Source organism: Chamaea fasciata, unplaced genomic scaffold, assembly GCF_029207755.1.
Source record: "Chamaea fasciata isolate MVZ Bird 193981 ecotype frontalis unplaced genomic scaffold, bChaFas1.0.hap1 SCAF_2, whole genome shotgun sequence".
Taxonomy (NCBI): Eukaryota; Metazoa; Chordata; class Aves; order Passeriformes; family Sylviidae; genus Chamaea; species Chamaea fasciata.
The window spans coordinates 107676737-107690670 of record NW_027094087.1 but is presented as its reverse complement, the minus strand read 5'-3'; the positions used below and the strand labels follow the sequence as shown (position 1 = coordinate 107690670).

The 13934-nt window shown below is 34.7% G+C and overlaps 1 protein-coding gene across 1 annotated transcript in view; it reads left to right on the top strand.

Moving 5' to 3' along the window:
• CFAP47 (cilia and flagella associated protein 47) overlaps nt 1–13934 on the top strand; it is a 263998-nt gene that overhangs the window by 108048 nt on the left and 142016 nt on the right. The window contains exons 45-46 of the mRNA XM_066176999.1: nt 1009–1189; nt 11690–11886. Of these exons, the coding sequence (XP_066033096.1) occupies nt 1009–1189; nt 11690–11886 (378 nt within the window). The remainder of the gene's footprint in view (nt 1–1008; nt 1190–11689; nt 11887–13934) is intronic.

Below are 13934 nucleotides of genomic sequence, written 5' to 3'. Positions count from 1 at the left end.
CCTTTTAAATTGAGTTTTTGAATTCCCACAATGGATTTGCATTCCTTGGCCTACTGAAATATGTACTGTGATACCTGCAGTCCTGGCAATCTTTTAAAGCAAAAGACTTTGAGAATAAGCCGATTTTCTTAGCAAAACATGAATATTTCCATATATATCTCCGCCCTAGATTTGCTTCAAGGTAATTCACAACAGTCATTAATTCAAAGCCTGGTCTGTAAAAAAGACTTTACTAGGTTTAAAATTTGTGCAGCTTAAAATTACTCTTGGGCATTGCAATGATGGTGTGTTATTGGATTGAAAATGGCAATTTTGAGTAAGTAGTGTATTAAATCATTGCAGTATTTTTATAACATTATCCTACAGGAGTCAAATTAAGTTCATTAAGAGGTTCAGATGCCTGTATTGAGCTTGCCTTAATGTACTGTTCCAGTCCTTTACTAATAATGTTTCATGCTGTTGATCAGCAATGCTTTTTACCAAGGGGAGGAGCTAACTTGTCTCTAAAATTGATTCTAAATGCCCTAATTTCTAGAATACATTTTCAACATTAAAATATCAGTTAGCTAGTAGTCATCTCTTGCCAAAAAGCAAAATGACCTTTCTTTTTCATGCTTCTTATTACTCAGAAACTTTATGTAGTAGGAGAAGAAGCATCTTTCTACCACTGATACAAAATACTTGTCTTTTTTTTTTTTTTTTTTCTTTTTTTTTTTTTCTTTTCTAGCCATACCTGCATATGCATAAAGGTTAGCAGAATTCTTTTCTGGGTAGAATGTGGTTTTACTGTAAATTTCAAAATGCACTTCTCTTAAACAAATGTTTCAGATGCGTGATGTCTAAAAATATCTTACAAGTCAGTTTTTAGTTGGAAGGATCACTCAAAATTGCCATGTAAGTTTCTTAATTACCAGTTCAGTTTTAGAATTAAGCCTGTACAGTTTTGCATTTCTTAACCTGAAAATTGATATGTTTGTTCAGCTGTATACATCATTGTTTGACTTGCAGAGACGTGCACTTCTGAAACCTCGCAGGCACCCCTCGGAGCGGAAGTACGTGGATTACAGTGTGGAAGTGAGCATGAAACAAGTCTTTGAAGTTCCTAAAAAGTTCTCTATTCCAGTGTTAGCTTCAACCAGAGTTAACTTGGACACTTCATCAGACAAAAGCCCTACATCTCAGCAAACAGGTAATAGCCTTAAAGGTGATGAATTTGACTGGATTCTTTTGCCAAAATAATCTTTATTTGTAAGGTTTTCATGAGTAGATCCAGAAAATGATCTTTCTTTCCTTTCTACTGTTGATCAACTTTGCCTTTCTTGTCACTACCCAAGTTCTAAATATTAGCTCAAACCAGTGCTTTCCACTTGCCATTGAGTTATTGGTTTTCTCAAAGGCACATAAGACAGGAGATTTGGTCTAAAAGACAAATTAATTTGGTCTGTTTATCTGCCAGATCCTGAATTTGTATTTCTATTTCTCCCTTCCACTTCTCATCCAGCACTGATCTGTGTGCAAATTTTGCCACTCATATCACATCTCTTTTCTTCTTTGCCCTCCTCATTCAGCCAGAGGGAGATTTCAGCTGATGGTGTCCCTCATCAGTGGACAGTTGTCCATTACCTTTCAGAGTGATCTTGTCATCTTTGGTCACTCTGTTGTCTCTAATTTTTCTAGAATCTTAAATTTTATACTGAAATCTTGTTGATTTTTTAAAAATGCTTTGTTTAAACCTATAAAACACTCTAGATTGCATTTCTTAAAAAAAATCTCACAGACAACTTGAGAGAGCTGGATTCTGGAGAAAAGGAGTCTTGGGGGGGAACTTCCTGAAAATTTGTAGAAATTTGAATTATATACAATCCATATCTAGTTTTGTTTCTTTAGTTCTTTTCTTAATCAATGGAGTCCTTCTGCTTATTTCTGCCGTTCACTTCTCCAAGTGCCACTGGAATCAGTTGTGCTTTCATGGTGTTTGATGCTCAATGTATATCTTGTGTTTTTTGTTTCTATTCTGGAATAAAGACAAAGAATCTCTATTTTTTTTTTCTGAGATGTTTTTGTTACAGATACTTTAATTGAAATGGAATTTAACTGCTATAAAACATTTTAGGGTGTGTTTTAAGGAAGATGGCAGCAATAGTTATGGCAGTATTAGAAGCAAGATTGGTGAGGCACTACAGGACAAGCAGTCAGTAGAAATTGTAGAATAGATGTAACACTGGAGGCTGGAACAGGTCATGTGTGCAGGATATTTACATCCTAGTTGAAACTCTTTCATTGTCAGGTTAATAACAACGTGTTTGTGTCGTAATTACTGTAGAGGTGAACCTAAAAGAGTCAGTGGCTTTGATGAATGTTTTAGGAGATTCTTTGGATTACACTGTAGAAGAGCAGAATTACAGCTGGGGGACCGAGAACCAACACACAGATCTGATGTCCTGAAAGGATCTCCATCATGGTCTCATAACAAAGGCTCTTAACTGACCAGTTGGCAGATCACTCTTGCTTAGCAACTGCTCAAATTATTTTGAAAGTTGAAATGTGAATGAATGTATCTGAAAAATTTAGAATATTAATTGTGTTGTATTCACTACAAAAATGTAGTGAATAAAGTACATTATGGTAAGGAAGTAGTTAATTTACTCGTAGTTCATGCTGCTGCTTTATTCATCAAAGGATATTAAACAAATACGTGAAAGATGGGAGTAATCAGTGTAAAGTCAGAAATTAGATCATACCACAGTGTACACAATCTTTTTGATATATATTTTTTCTTTCTAGGATGGTTTATAGTTATATGAGGAAGTAGAAATGTCAAGATGATGCCAAAAAATAAATAGGACTTTTGTAGTGAATTCAGAGAGGTGTTGAGGTAAAGAACATCCAGAAAGGGAAGCTGAGATAACCAGCTGATAGCATGAAAACAAATATGTGTTCAGTAGGAAGACATTGCCAACTGATTCAGTGTATTTATTGCACTAATGAGGAAACAAGAGAGGATTTACAGGCTCTTAGAAAACCTAATATTGTGACAGAAGTTGCCAGCTGGTGGTCCTGGACAAACCATTGGTCTCATCTGAAAATTTTGACATCACTGTCTGAGAAAGCAACAGTGTTTTAGCCAGGGTTGTAGCTTTCCTCAGGGTGGGAGGAGCTGCTTCTCTGAAGAAATGACAGTGCTTAGATTTATGAAGAAAAAAAAGGTGGAAGCAAGCTGACTAAAATCAATCTTTGGATCAGAATTTCTTAGATTGCAATAGCAGGAAATGTGCAGCCAATATTTTAGGAACTCTGGCAACAGAGAATTAGAAGGTAAAAAATCAATGCCACTCAAAACATTTTCTCGTAAAATAGATCTCGTTAAATGACCTTATTACATTTTGGGTGCTATTTACAGATCAAATAGATGAAAAGAGTACAATATGTTTACCTTACTTCAAGTGTGATATCTTGATCAAAACCCATACTGCATACTTGTATAGATCTAAAATAATGCATTTCCAAGATTGAAAACCTTTAGCAAATGTTGTGAATTCATTTTTTTAGAGTCATCAGAAAGGGAGTCCTTAGGAACCAGTAGTTATTGCACTATGTTAACTACTTTTCACTAATTTGGGAGATTATATAAAGACTTTGTTGAGTTAAGAATGACACAGATTTTGTGAAAGAAGTTAGTTGGAACTCTTACGTAGTTGTAAGCTATGAATTTTAGTGCAACCAATTACTTAATTCTGTATTTGGAACAGAGTCTGCATGTTAAACCATTTGGTATGTAAGAAGATGCTGTCACACACTGTGGTGGTTGTTCACCTTTGTCTCAAATGGGATCTTGAGGAGCTTTAGTTTCCCTCTGTCATCAGAAATGGCCTGGGAAATAATTCAATCCCCATATATAGCTCAGGAGAAAGGTAATTGGCAGTAAAACTGCAGTGCTCCACAAACCAAAGAATGGTAGATTGAACATTCACAAAGTCTTGTTAGGCATAATTGAAAAATGTTGCAACATTGAAATATGCTACCTTTTTCATAGAGGGGTGTTATGAAAGAATGAACGGGATAAAATGTCAAGTGGGATTACAACGATGTCTCCAACTTTTAGCAATGGAGAAGTAGCATCCAAAACCAGCTCCATGCTACACCAAACTTAACAAGTTTCTTCTAAAAGTGAAAACACAAGAAACTTCGAATAGAGAGCTTTTATGGCTTGGAGTTGTAACTTGAGTTGTAGCTTTACTTGCAGTGTCATTGACTTTGTAATGCATATATATGTTTAAAATTTCTATAATTATTTAAGATTTCCTGCCATGTAGTTTTATTTTACAAAACTTATCTGTGTAAATGAGCATGCTCTTCCTGCAGGTAAGGACCATGTTTGTTAAGTCAGAGGTATTACATTATCTCTGTTGAATAGCTTTTATAAGCATTTTTTCTGCTGCATATTTGCTAGTTCTGAATATTTGCTGGCCTTGTCCAGCAGCACAACACCCACTGTGGTTAGGAAAGGAGGCAATAGCTCTGGATTTTCGAGCAGGACTGTGAAAACCAGTGCAAAAGTCAGTGCTATTTGCCTTTTCAGCAGTTAATCAGCTGAAAATCAGCTTGAACTAAGCAGAACAACTTTTTAGGCAGTTGGGTTTCTTTGAACAACATGGGTTTTATGCTGAATAACGTTACTTACAAAAATGAAATAACATAGGTAGAAAGAGGAGGAAGGGCTTTGTTTTGCAGTGATGTCTCCCAAAATGTTTGAGAAATCTGCAAAGCAGCAGAGTACCTATCTCACAGTGTGAACTAAAGCTGTCAGCCTTACTTCCCACTCCGTGTTTTTCTGATATCAGCCCCATTGTTCTTTCATCAAAGGATTCGTTGTAAAATTTTGAAAAACAAGGATCCTTGAATGCATAACTGAAAAAATACAGTGCAGGTATTGAAAAGTGCTGTTACTGTATTATGAAGGAGAAAATGATACTGAAACAGCACATCCAGTTCTTGTTCCACACTTTAGACAGAAGGTTGTAAATGAGGAAGGATTCAGCCAAGTTCTATAGTAATTTTCAAGGTCTTGAAAGATTGAATACCTTGATGACTCTGTGATCCCTGAGGGAAAGAAGCTCCTTTCAGGTTCCCTGTAATTATTTAAAAAGGGAAAATATATCTGACTGTGAAGACTGTTAAGTTCTCTATGCAGAAAGCAGAGTACTTCCTACATAAGACAGAGATTTGTAATGAAACAATTTATGACTCCTGTAAAATTATGTGAATGAGAGATTTATCAAATACAAACAGACTCAAGAGAAACCAAAATCTTTCCACCACTCAGTCTTTTAAAAAAGAAAGTGGAAGCTTTCCTACTATACACACTTTTACTCCAATTGTCAGGGTCAGGCTTAATATAAGAATTATTTGGTGAAATTCTAATGCTAAGAGAAACATCCAATATTATATGTTTTGGTATTAAATAAGAATTTATGCCAGAATTAGGAAATTCTGGAATTTTCTGGAATACGCTATGCCTTTATACAGTGTAACATGACAGTGACAATTGCTTTGAGTAATGCAAACATAAAAGTTCCTGAGACAGTGAACCTCCCAGAGCTGTCTGTGACAGTTCGTCAATACCACAGCATCTGAGTACTTTATAAGAAGGGCTTCCTGTTTATTTGGTTTTCTTTTCTCAGACCGTTTTTTATTGTGTTTGCAATCTTCTGCCTTGAAAAGACTTCAGATTACCGTTTGTGCTATTAGCAGGAAACCTGATAGCAGTACCCTTGGACTGGATGTTTTTTAACGGAAAGAAAATATATGGGAGTAAAAGATTGATAGCAGTTGCTGTTCTAAACATTGCAGCAGCACACCATCAGTACCAGCATGTCAGTACCTCATTTTATACCTTTTAATAATAACCGAACCCCAGCATGAAATGATAAATACAAAAATATCTTCCATCAGTAATGAAAGATTTCTGCAGTTGTATAAGGTAATGGAAGATTTTAATTTTCTAATGGGTATGCACCTAAGCATGTGTGTCCTGATAAGCACTTCCTGTATTTTATTAGCATGTGTATTGTCAAACTTTTCCAAGGCAAGCATGCACTGGGAATGCTTTTTGTCATTCTATATAGTTTAGGTTTTCTTCCCATGTTTATAAAAATAAACATGAAAAACCTAGGCATGAATATAAACTAAAACTTTTTTTTTTTAATGTCTGGGGTGACTGTTTCACGTCAAAATTGTCCATAAATAAATAAAGCTTATGATTCATTTTCAATGAAAAAATGTTGTTCCATCTTGCTGTCTAATTTAGATTCAGTATCAAAAGCTAATATTAGAGTTCTGTTGCCTCTTCCTCCAGGATTTGACAATGTTGGCTCCCTGCTGTTACACTTACAAAGAATATCCAAGAAGAGTTCTCGTTTTTTCTTTTTTTTTTTTTTTTTTTTTTTTCTTTTCCCCCATTCTACCCAGTGAATGATGAAAAATCTCTACAGAACTATCAGGAAATGTTAGATATTTTCTACTTCTCAATAATTGTTCCCACAGTTAATTTATTCAGATTGTTCTGACTTCTTTGTGGCTTCTGGTAAATCAACTACTGACTTACTTTTTTCTCTCTTTTTAAAAATTAAAACCTTTCCTCAGAGAAATCTAGATTGCAAAAAGAAAGGAACCACACCATAGAAGTCTCTTGCTAGCTCTTATTATATCTTTTCACTAGAAGCCTTCAATAGTAATTATGCAGTAACTTACCATTTTGCAGTGAGTGAATAAAAGATTTGGTTTTGATCCTCTCTCCATGTAGTATTTCTTTATGCATTCAGTGCAGTCTTCATAATCGTTCTGAGCTCTCCTCGTTTGTAGGAATTTTTTTTTAGTCTTCTAGTCGCAAAGAATCAGTTTCGAATTTTTTTTTGTAAACTTTGAGTGTGTGTTTTAAATAGACTTTAGCTCTGACTTTGTTGTGTTTTTAGATCAAAAGTCTTTGTATTATTACTCTATCAGTGTTATTCGTTATAATTTGGCTAATCCCTTTCAGCAGGGACTATTCCTCAAATGGCCTAAAACACCTTCATGTCATTGTTCTTAAAGCTGTATTAAGTAAACTTGGCAGCATTTCCCACTGGTGAAGTGACTACTTATTTCTAAAGTGCCTGTGATTATTTTTCATAAATATTAGGGGCAATGATTATTAAACAACCATCCTCTACAACTGCTTTATTTTAGTGCCACACAGCTCCTCACTGGCTTCTGAGTGATACAGAAACATGGATGCTAAATATTCATATCAAGACATTGAAAAAAGTGTCTCCCATTTTCATATTTAGATCAATTAAGGAAAACTTGATTTAATTTTTTTTCCCCAGTAGATCTTCCTTTTCTGATTAAGTGTATTTAACTTTTTGCTTAGATGTATAACGGTATAGTGTATTTAAATGGAAAGAGGGACAAATAACCAGTTAGTAAGTTTTTTAGAAACTCTTTTGGAAATCTTTTTGATTAAAATAAAGTGAAACGAAATCATAAATAAACATACACAGTGATAGCAAAAAAATTCAAAACTTTTCAGCGCTCAATAAGGGATATAAAAGAGTTGTTGCTTTTTTAAGACTACTGGGTTGGAGTGATGTTTTAGTTCTGATGAGCCCATTTGAAGACCTAATATATAAGCAGAAGTCAGAAGTCTGGATTCTTAATTATGGTTGCTTATTTAACCTTCTAGGAGTCCATATCTGCAAATTCAGCCTTGAGGTTAATTTAACCAGTTTTTTGTGACACATGCACAATGTCAGAAACTGAGATAAATTCAGTGAGAAATTTAGCTTGGAAGTTCTGAATTGATAGAATCACCATTGCTGAATAAAAGCTAATATAATGTGCAATTATTTGATGAACTGCTGGAGGCCCATGCTTTCCTACCTTCACAAATTATGATAACAGATTGGGGAGTTGAAGAGTAGCATTTCTATTTTTACTCATTTCATCCTCCCACAATTTTGATTACTAAGGGCCATTATTACTACCTTACAGAATATGTTTTTTCTTACATTTTAATGTCAAAACAACTGTCATTACTTTTCTTTGAAAGGTACTGTTTGTAGGCTAATGCAGTTAGAGGACTTACTTAGAATTCAGGCAGATCTAAAATGGTGAGTTACAAGATTTTTAAGAACCAGAGGACATGAACTTTGTTAGTTCTGGTGATCACATTGTGTTTTACAATAAATAAATGGCACAAAATGCCAGGCAGTTACCAGAGGACATGACCAGTGCCTATGTGCTGGAATTTAGTTTTCTAAGAATATGTGGTACAATTGCACACTAAACATTTACTTTTTGCAAATATCCCTGTTTTGACAACTGTCTCACAACAAAACCCAATATGATCAAGTGAATGTTTCCTGTAGGCATTTGTCAGACATAAATCTAGAAAGTAAAACTGTCAGCCTATTTCATGTGGAATGCTTCCCTGTCAAACAATAAAAATCCTGTGTAGGGATGGAAACTATAGAAAATCTCTGTATTGCTCTGCCTGACTTTTCACTGTTGCAGAAATGTTTGCAGCCTCATTCTTTTTGATGGATGCAGACTCTGCTTCCTGCTACATGGGAATAAATAAATGATACCCATGGCTTACTGTTGACACACTTTTCTCAGAGATTGTTAGGTAAATCAGTTGTGGCCCCATGGATTATGTTCATTAAATCTTTGAATATATCTCTAAATTAATCTTTATTGAATGTCTTATGAGACTGAGAGAACAAAACATGCTAAGCTGAGACATCTTAAGCCAAATTTACTTTATGGTATTTAAAAAAAATTTGCAGGGAATATCTTGGTTTAGATAGACAGGTATCTGCCAGGGAGGGTTGGAGTCTCCCTTAAAATGTAAGCCCCTCCCCCCCTTTTCCAAATTATCATAAATTTGCAATTAAAAGGCTGTCAGGCAAAGATTTTGGGAATAGGTATAGCAGTTCTTTACTAGGGATATAAAAATACAGATGTTGTAGTACAGAAGAATAAGCACGCAAACAAACAAGAAATCCTAGAAGAACCCTGACAGAGTCAGAAATACAACCTGACACCCTGTTGGTCAGGGTGTTGGAAGCAGTCCAAAGTAAGCCCTCCTGGAGTGGCAGATGTGGTTCTGTTGGAGTAGAGATGGACCCGTTGAAGAAAAAGGGTCCAGTAATGGTGAGATGGGTCTGGTCTTCCTCCAGGGATCCGGTGGAAAAACTGGATCCCTAGTGGGACTGTGGCTCCTTTTTGTCTAGGTTAAGGTGGTTTGGCTCCTCCTCCTTGTGTGGAGCAGCTTACAATAGTGCACTGTAATATGTAATGTCATTGATGAGCTCTTAATGGTCCATTAGCAGAAGACATTCCCATGGAAGTAGTGAAACAATGAAGAGAGATAAGTAGCACTCCACCATCTGATAAGGGACACTGACCCATTTGGCAAAGATAAGCAATTTTGCTCCACCCAGATGGAATAGAATAATATGCTCTTTACAAAACCCATGACAAGGGAAGAAAGTCAGTCTTCACCTATAATTTGAAGACAATTAATTTCTGTAGTTATTTTGATTTGGAGGAACCATGTATTGCTGCAGAAGATACTTACTGCATTGAATAAATGTAACCAATTTACTTGCTTTCCTTTTCATTCATTGTAATTGAGCATAATATTTAAGTTATTCAACTAACCTATTCTAAAATGTATTTTCTAAATGCATAAGAGACTTTTTTTTTTACTAAAGTAATGCCATACTAAATATTATAATTGTGTAATGATTTTTCTTTTTTAAATTTTTCTATAGAAATAATTTCTGTTTGAAAGTACGCATTTCAAATATGGGTCCAACTCAGGGAAAAATAACCCTAGTTATTAGTAATTAAAATTTCCATTTAGTGCAAGAAAGTAAAACTATTGCAGAAATATATTGGATCTTTCAGTACACTGTATTATCTTTCTTGAAGTACAAATTTAGACATTTACTCTAAATTGAAATTGAAGTATTTCATGTGTGTACTTTAAATTTAAAGATAATAATTTGTTTCAACATCTTAAAATAGTACTTGTGGACGGAGACTGTACTAATGAATTGAAGAATGGAAAAGAGTTTCATTCCTTGCATAACTGACAAACTCAGGTTACTTCTGTGAAAGATAGCCCATGAGGATAATAATTCAATGCTAAAATAGGACATATAGGTAGTAATTAAAAAATTACCAGGCCATTAATCTTGTCTTTAAAAGAGAAAAAACTGATTTTTTCAGAGAGAGTTGAACCTGAGGTGCAATTTATAATCCTTCTGATAGTCTAGTAATGTTGAAAGATGAATAATGTCACTCTGTATGATTTGTCTCTTGAACTTGAGCTTTTATTGTGGAAAAAACATAGTGATTGACATAGTGATGACATAAGGCCACAAGAAAACTTCAGTTGGGTGTTCATTTTCAGAGAGGTGGGACATGAACACATGAGGAGCACCACTGGAAAGAAAATGAGCAGCACTGCAAATGAAAACTTATTGCACTTTCAAAATTCAGTTAATGCCATTGAAGATATCCGAATAGTTTGAATCCAGTTGTCGTGCATATCATCAGAAAATAAGCCAAATGAAGGAGAAAAGGGAATATTCCACAAGAATTGTCTGGTGTTCCCCCTCAGAGAGAATTGCATTGTTTGGAGTTTCATCTGTAAGGTTCTGTTGTGTCATTATGTTGTCTCTGAGTTTCCTGATCATCTTTCTCCAGATTTAGGCATTGGTTTCTAGCCTTGGAAAACAGCCAAGAGAATCAGCCTTTGTTACATGTAAAACTACATTTTTTACAGCTGCAGTATTCATGTGGTTTTTCAAGTTTCTTAGAGACTCTTGGGACTGGGGAACTCTTTATGGTCATCACTGGAGTTCCTCATGTACATTCTTTTCTCCTTTGGAATGTGTCCTACAGGCGCTACTCAGGGGCTTAAATTCCCTGTGGAAGTCTCATCTTTTCTGTAAGCAAGATGAGTGGAGGAAATCTTTGCAGAAGACTTGTTAGACCTGGCTCTGTGCAAAGATGGACAGCATTTGTATTGCTTCTTCCTTGCTCTAGAGATTGTGGTGGGGAGTTTTCCCTGTGTGCTGCAGATTGGGAAAATGGGACTTTGCATGGATCTGCTTCAGCTTGGACACCCCTGACAATTTTGGAAACTCCGACTTTCCATCCAAAATTCGGCATAGAAAAAATTCTAATGAGCTTTCATGAGAACTACTACATTTAACAGAATTTCAGTAATTGTTGGGGACACTGAGCCAAATACTATCACTGATATCTCTGATCGTAGCTGTTGACAAAAGTGTAGTAGCTTGTATAGTTTTTAAAAATATTTGCAGAAATTCATATATGTCAAATTCTTCTACTAGATTTAAGAGATACTTTAAAATACCTCAGTGCACTACTGAAATCAATAGTAAATATTGTTTACATGCTTCAATGTACCATTTTTTAGGAAATTAACTTACATGGTAACACTCCTAAAGCTCTGTTGTTTCTTGGAAATTTTTGCATGTACTGCTGGGGAGAATCTCCTACAGTTTATTGGAAACCTTTTCGGATTCTGCCTGTGAATTCAATTTTCCTTAAAAACCTTTACAACACCACAATTTTTTTTTTTTTTTTTTTTTTTTTTTTTTTTTTTTTTTAGGTGGAAATGATACAGTTGAGTTTCCTATAAAATTCACTCCTAAGTATCCTGGTTGCTACCACTGTCAGATTCTTCTGAAGTCGTCCTGTGATATTCGTGTGTATGAGATTGAATTTGTGGTGCATGCAGACCAGGCTGATGCACAGCTCGAATTTCTAACTCCAGCTTACCAGGCAGTGACTCAGGAAATTCCAATTGTAAGTTCACTCTACTACTGCTAACTAAACTAAGATTTGGGATTTAAAAAAAAAAATGGATTTCAGATCAATACTGTTAAAATTTACAGTCCTGAAATGCAGAAATGCGTGTAAATACTGTCTTGAGTATTATTTCTCAAAGTCCATGTTGTAGATAATATAAAACCTGTTGGGAAAAATAATTTACTTCAAGTTAATTATAAATTTGATGGGCTTAATTTTGATGTTTTTCTTCTGAAAATTTTAAGTGTGATATTTAATGATGTTATCCCAATGAAAGTGAAAAAAGTAGGTATTTAATCTAGGGAATAAATACACTATTTCTTAAGAAAAAAAAAGGAGAGATGCTGAGAAATAAAAGAGAAGAAATAGATTACATACAATTAAAAAAAGCATAGCCAGTATGTTGTGTATAGTTTTATCATATTTACTTTGTGTATGAAACCCTTGGCACACGAGAAGTAAGCCCAGAGAGAGAAGATGGGTGTCATCTCTGTCAGAAAATTATTGGTCCAATTTTCAAGAACTTAAATAGAACAAACCAACAAACAAACAAAAGACAAATTATAGGGAAGGAACTTAAGCTGTGAGAGAAGGAATAAAGATTCTTTAAAAAATAGAACCAGTAAAATATTTTCTGAGATCTGAACTACAGTTTGGTGCATGTACTTTTGGTTGTAGAGCCACTAAGGAATACTAGTGAGCTAATTTATAGAGGAATTATTCTGAGATTTTGTAGTCAAAAGAGTGGGGGCAGATTCAGACAAGAAGACTGAATACCTGAGGAAAGTCCATACTGATTGGTCTATCAAGTTTTGAGAGTAGACAAGAAACTAGTACATCAGAAAGAAAAACCCAAAAACTAAAGGAAACCGTATTACAGTGCTATCTCTTCTTGCACACAAGTTTGAAGATATTAATAATTTATGTGTTAAACATTGGTTTTTTTGAATGTTACATTAGCCTAAAAACAACTGGTACGTAACACAGAAAGGTAAGGGGATTTTCTACCATGTTTAAACAGACACATTCTAAACAGATTCGCTTTATTCTTCTGATGGGTTTATTTTTCACTTCAGAGTGATCATTTTTTAGGAGTTAGATACTTTACATTTCTATATATACTCCTAGTTGGAGCTTCTCCATCTACCAGAAATTTTCCAATTTTTTATATTTTTACTAGCAGAATTGTATTTGTCATTTAAACTTTCTTAAATATTCTGCGGAAAAAGATATGCTCATTGTGGAACTGAAGATGCCGTTATTCAATCTGCTAAAATTAATTTCTTGAACCAAATATCTAGTGCTTAGAGCAGTTTTTACAGGCACAAGCAAACTAACAGTCATAACATGTTTTAGGTGGAACACTTTATAAATGGAGCAAATTAAATGGTCAGCTGGTTTGCTTAAAGCCATGCAGTGACTTAGTGACAGAAACAGAATAAGAACCCAGCTGATGCTGAGATCTGTGGTTAGTTTCTTTTGGAGTTTCCGTAATTTTTTCAAGCATGAGATGAATGTAACTGTTCCATCTGTGCCTTTCAGACTCTGCAGGTTTAGGTCCAATACAATTATTATGTACCTTGGGTTGAACCACCTACAGTCCTGTGAGGAGATTCTGCCTCCCTTAGCATTAATTGTGTTTAAATTAATTCACTTGACGGGCTTTGGATGAGATTTTGCATTAAGCAGAGATCCTGTAGGAATTAGATGATTAATTAATTAAAGCCATTAATGAAAAAGTGTAAGGGAGTAGAATTTAACATATATTTTCTTTTAATTTTCTAATGTTTATGGTTGTCCTTAATATCTTTAGAAGGCACTTTTAGACAAATTCATGCTGTGTTAGAAGGATTTGTTACAAAAGAATTTCACAATGACCATATTTGTCAACTACATTTCTCCAGATGACAAATTTTTGTGTTAGAGATTAAGAAAAAATATTTGTGTTACATATTGATGTAATCATCACTACTGAGGATAAAGGAAACATCTCATACCAATTGTACTAGAAATCACTGACAATAAAACAACTTAAGCACCCAAAT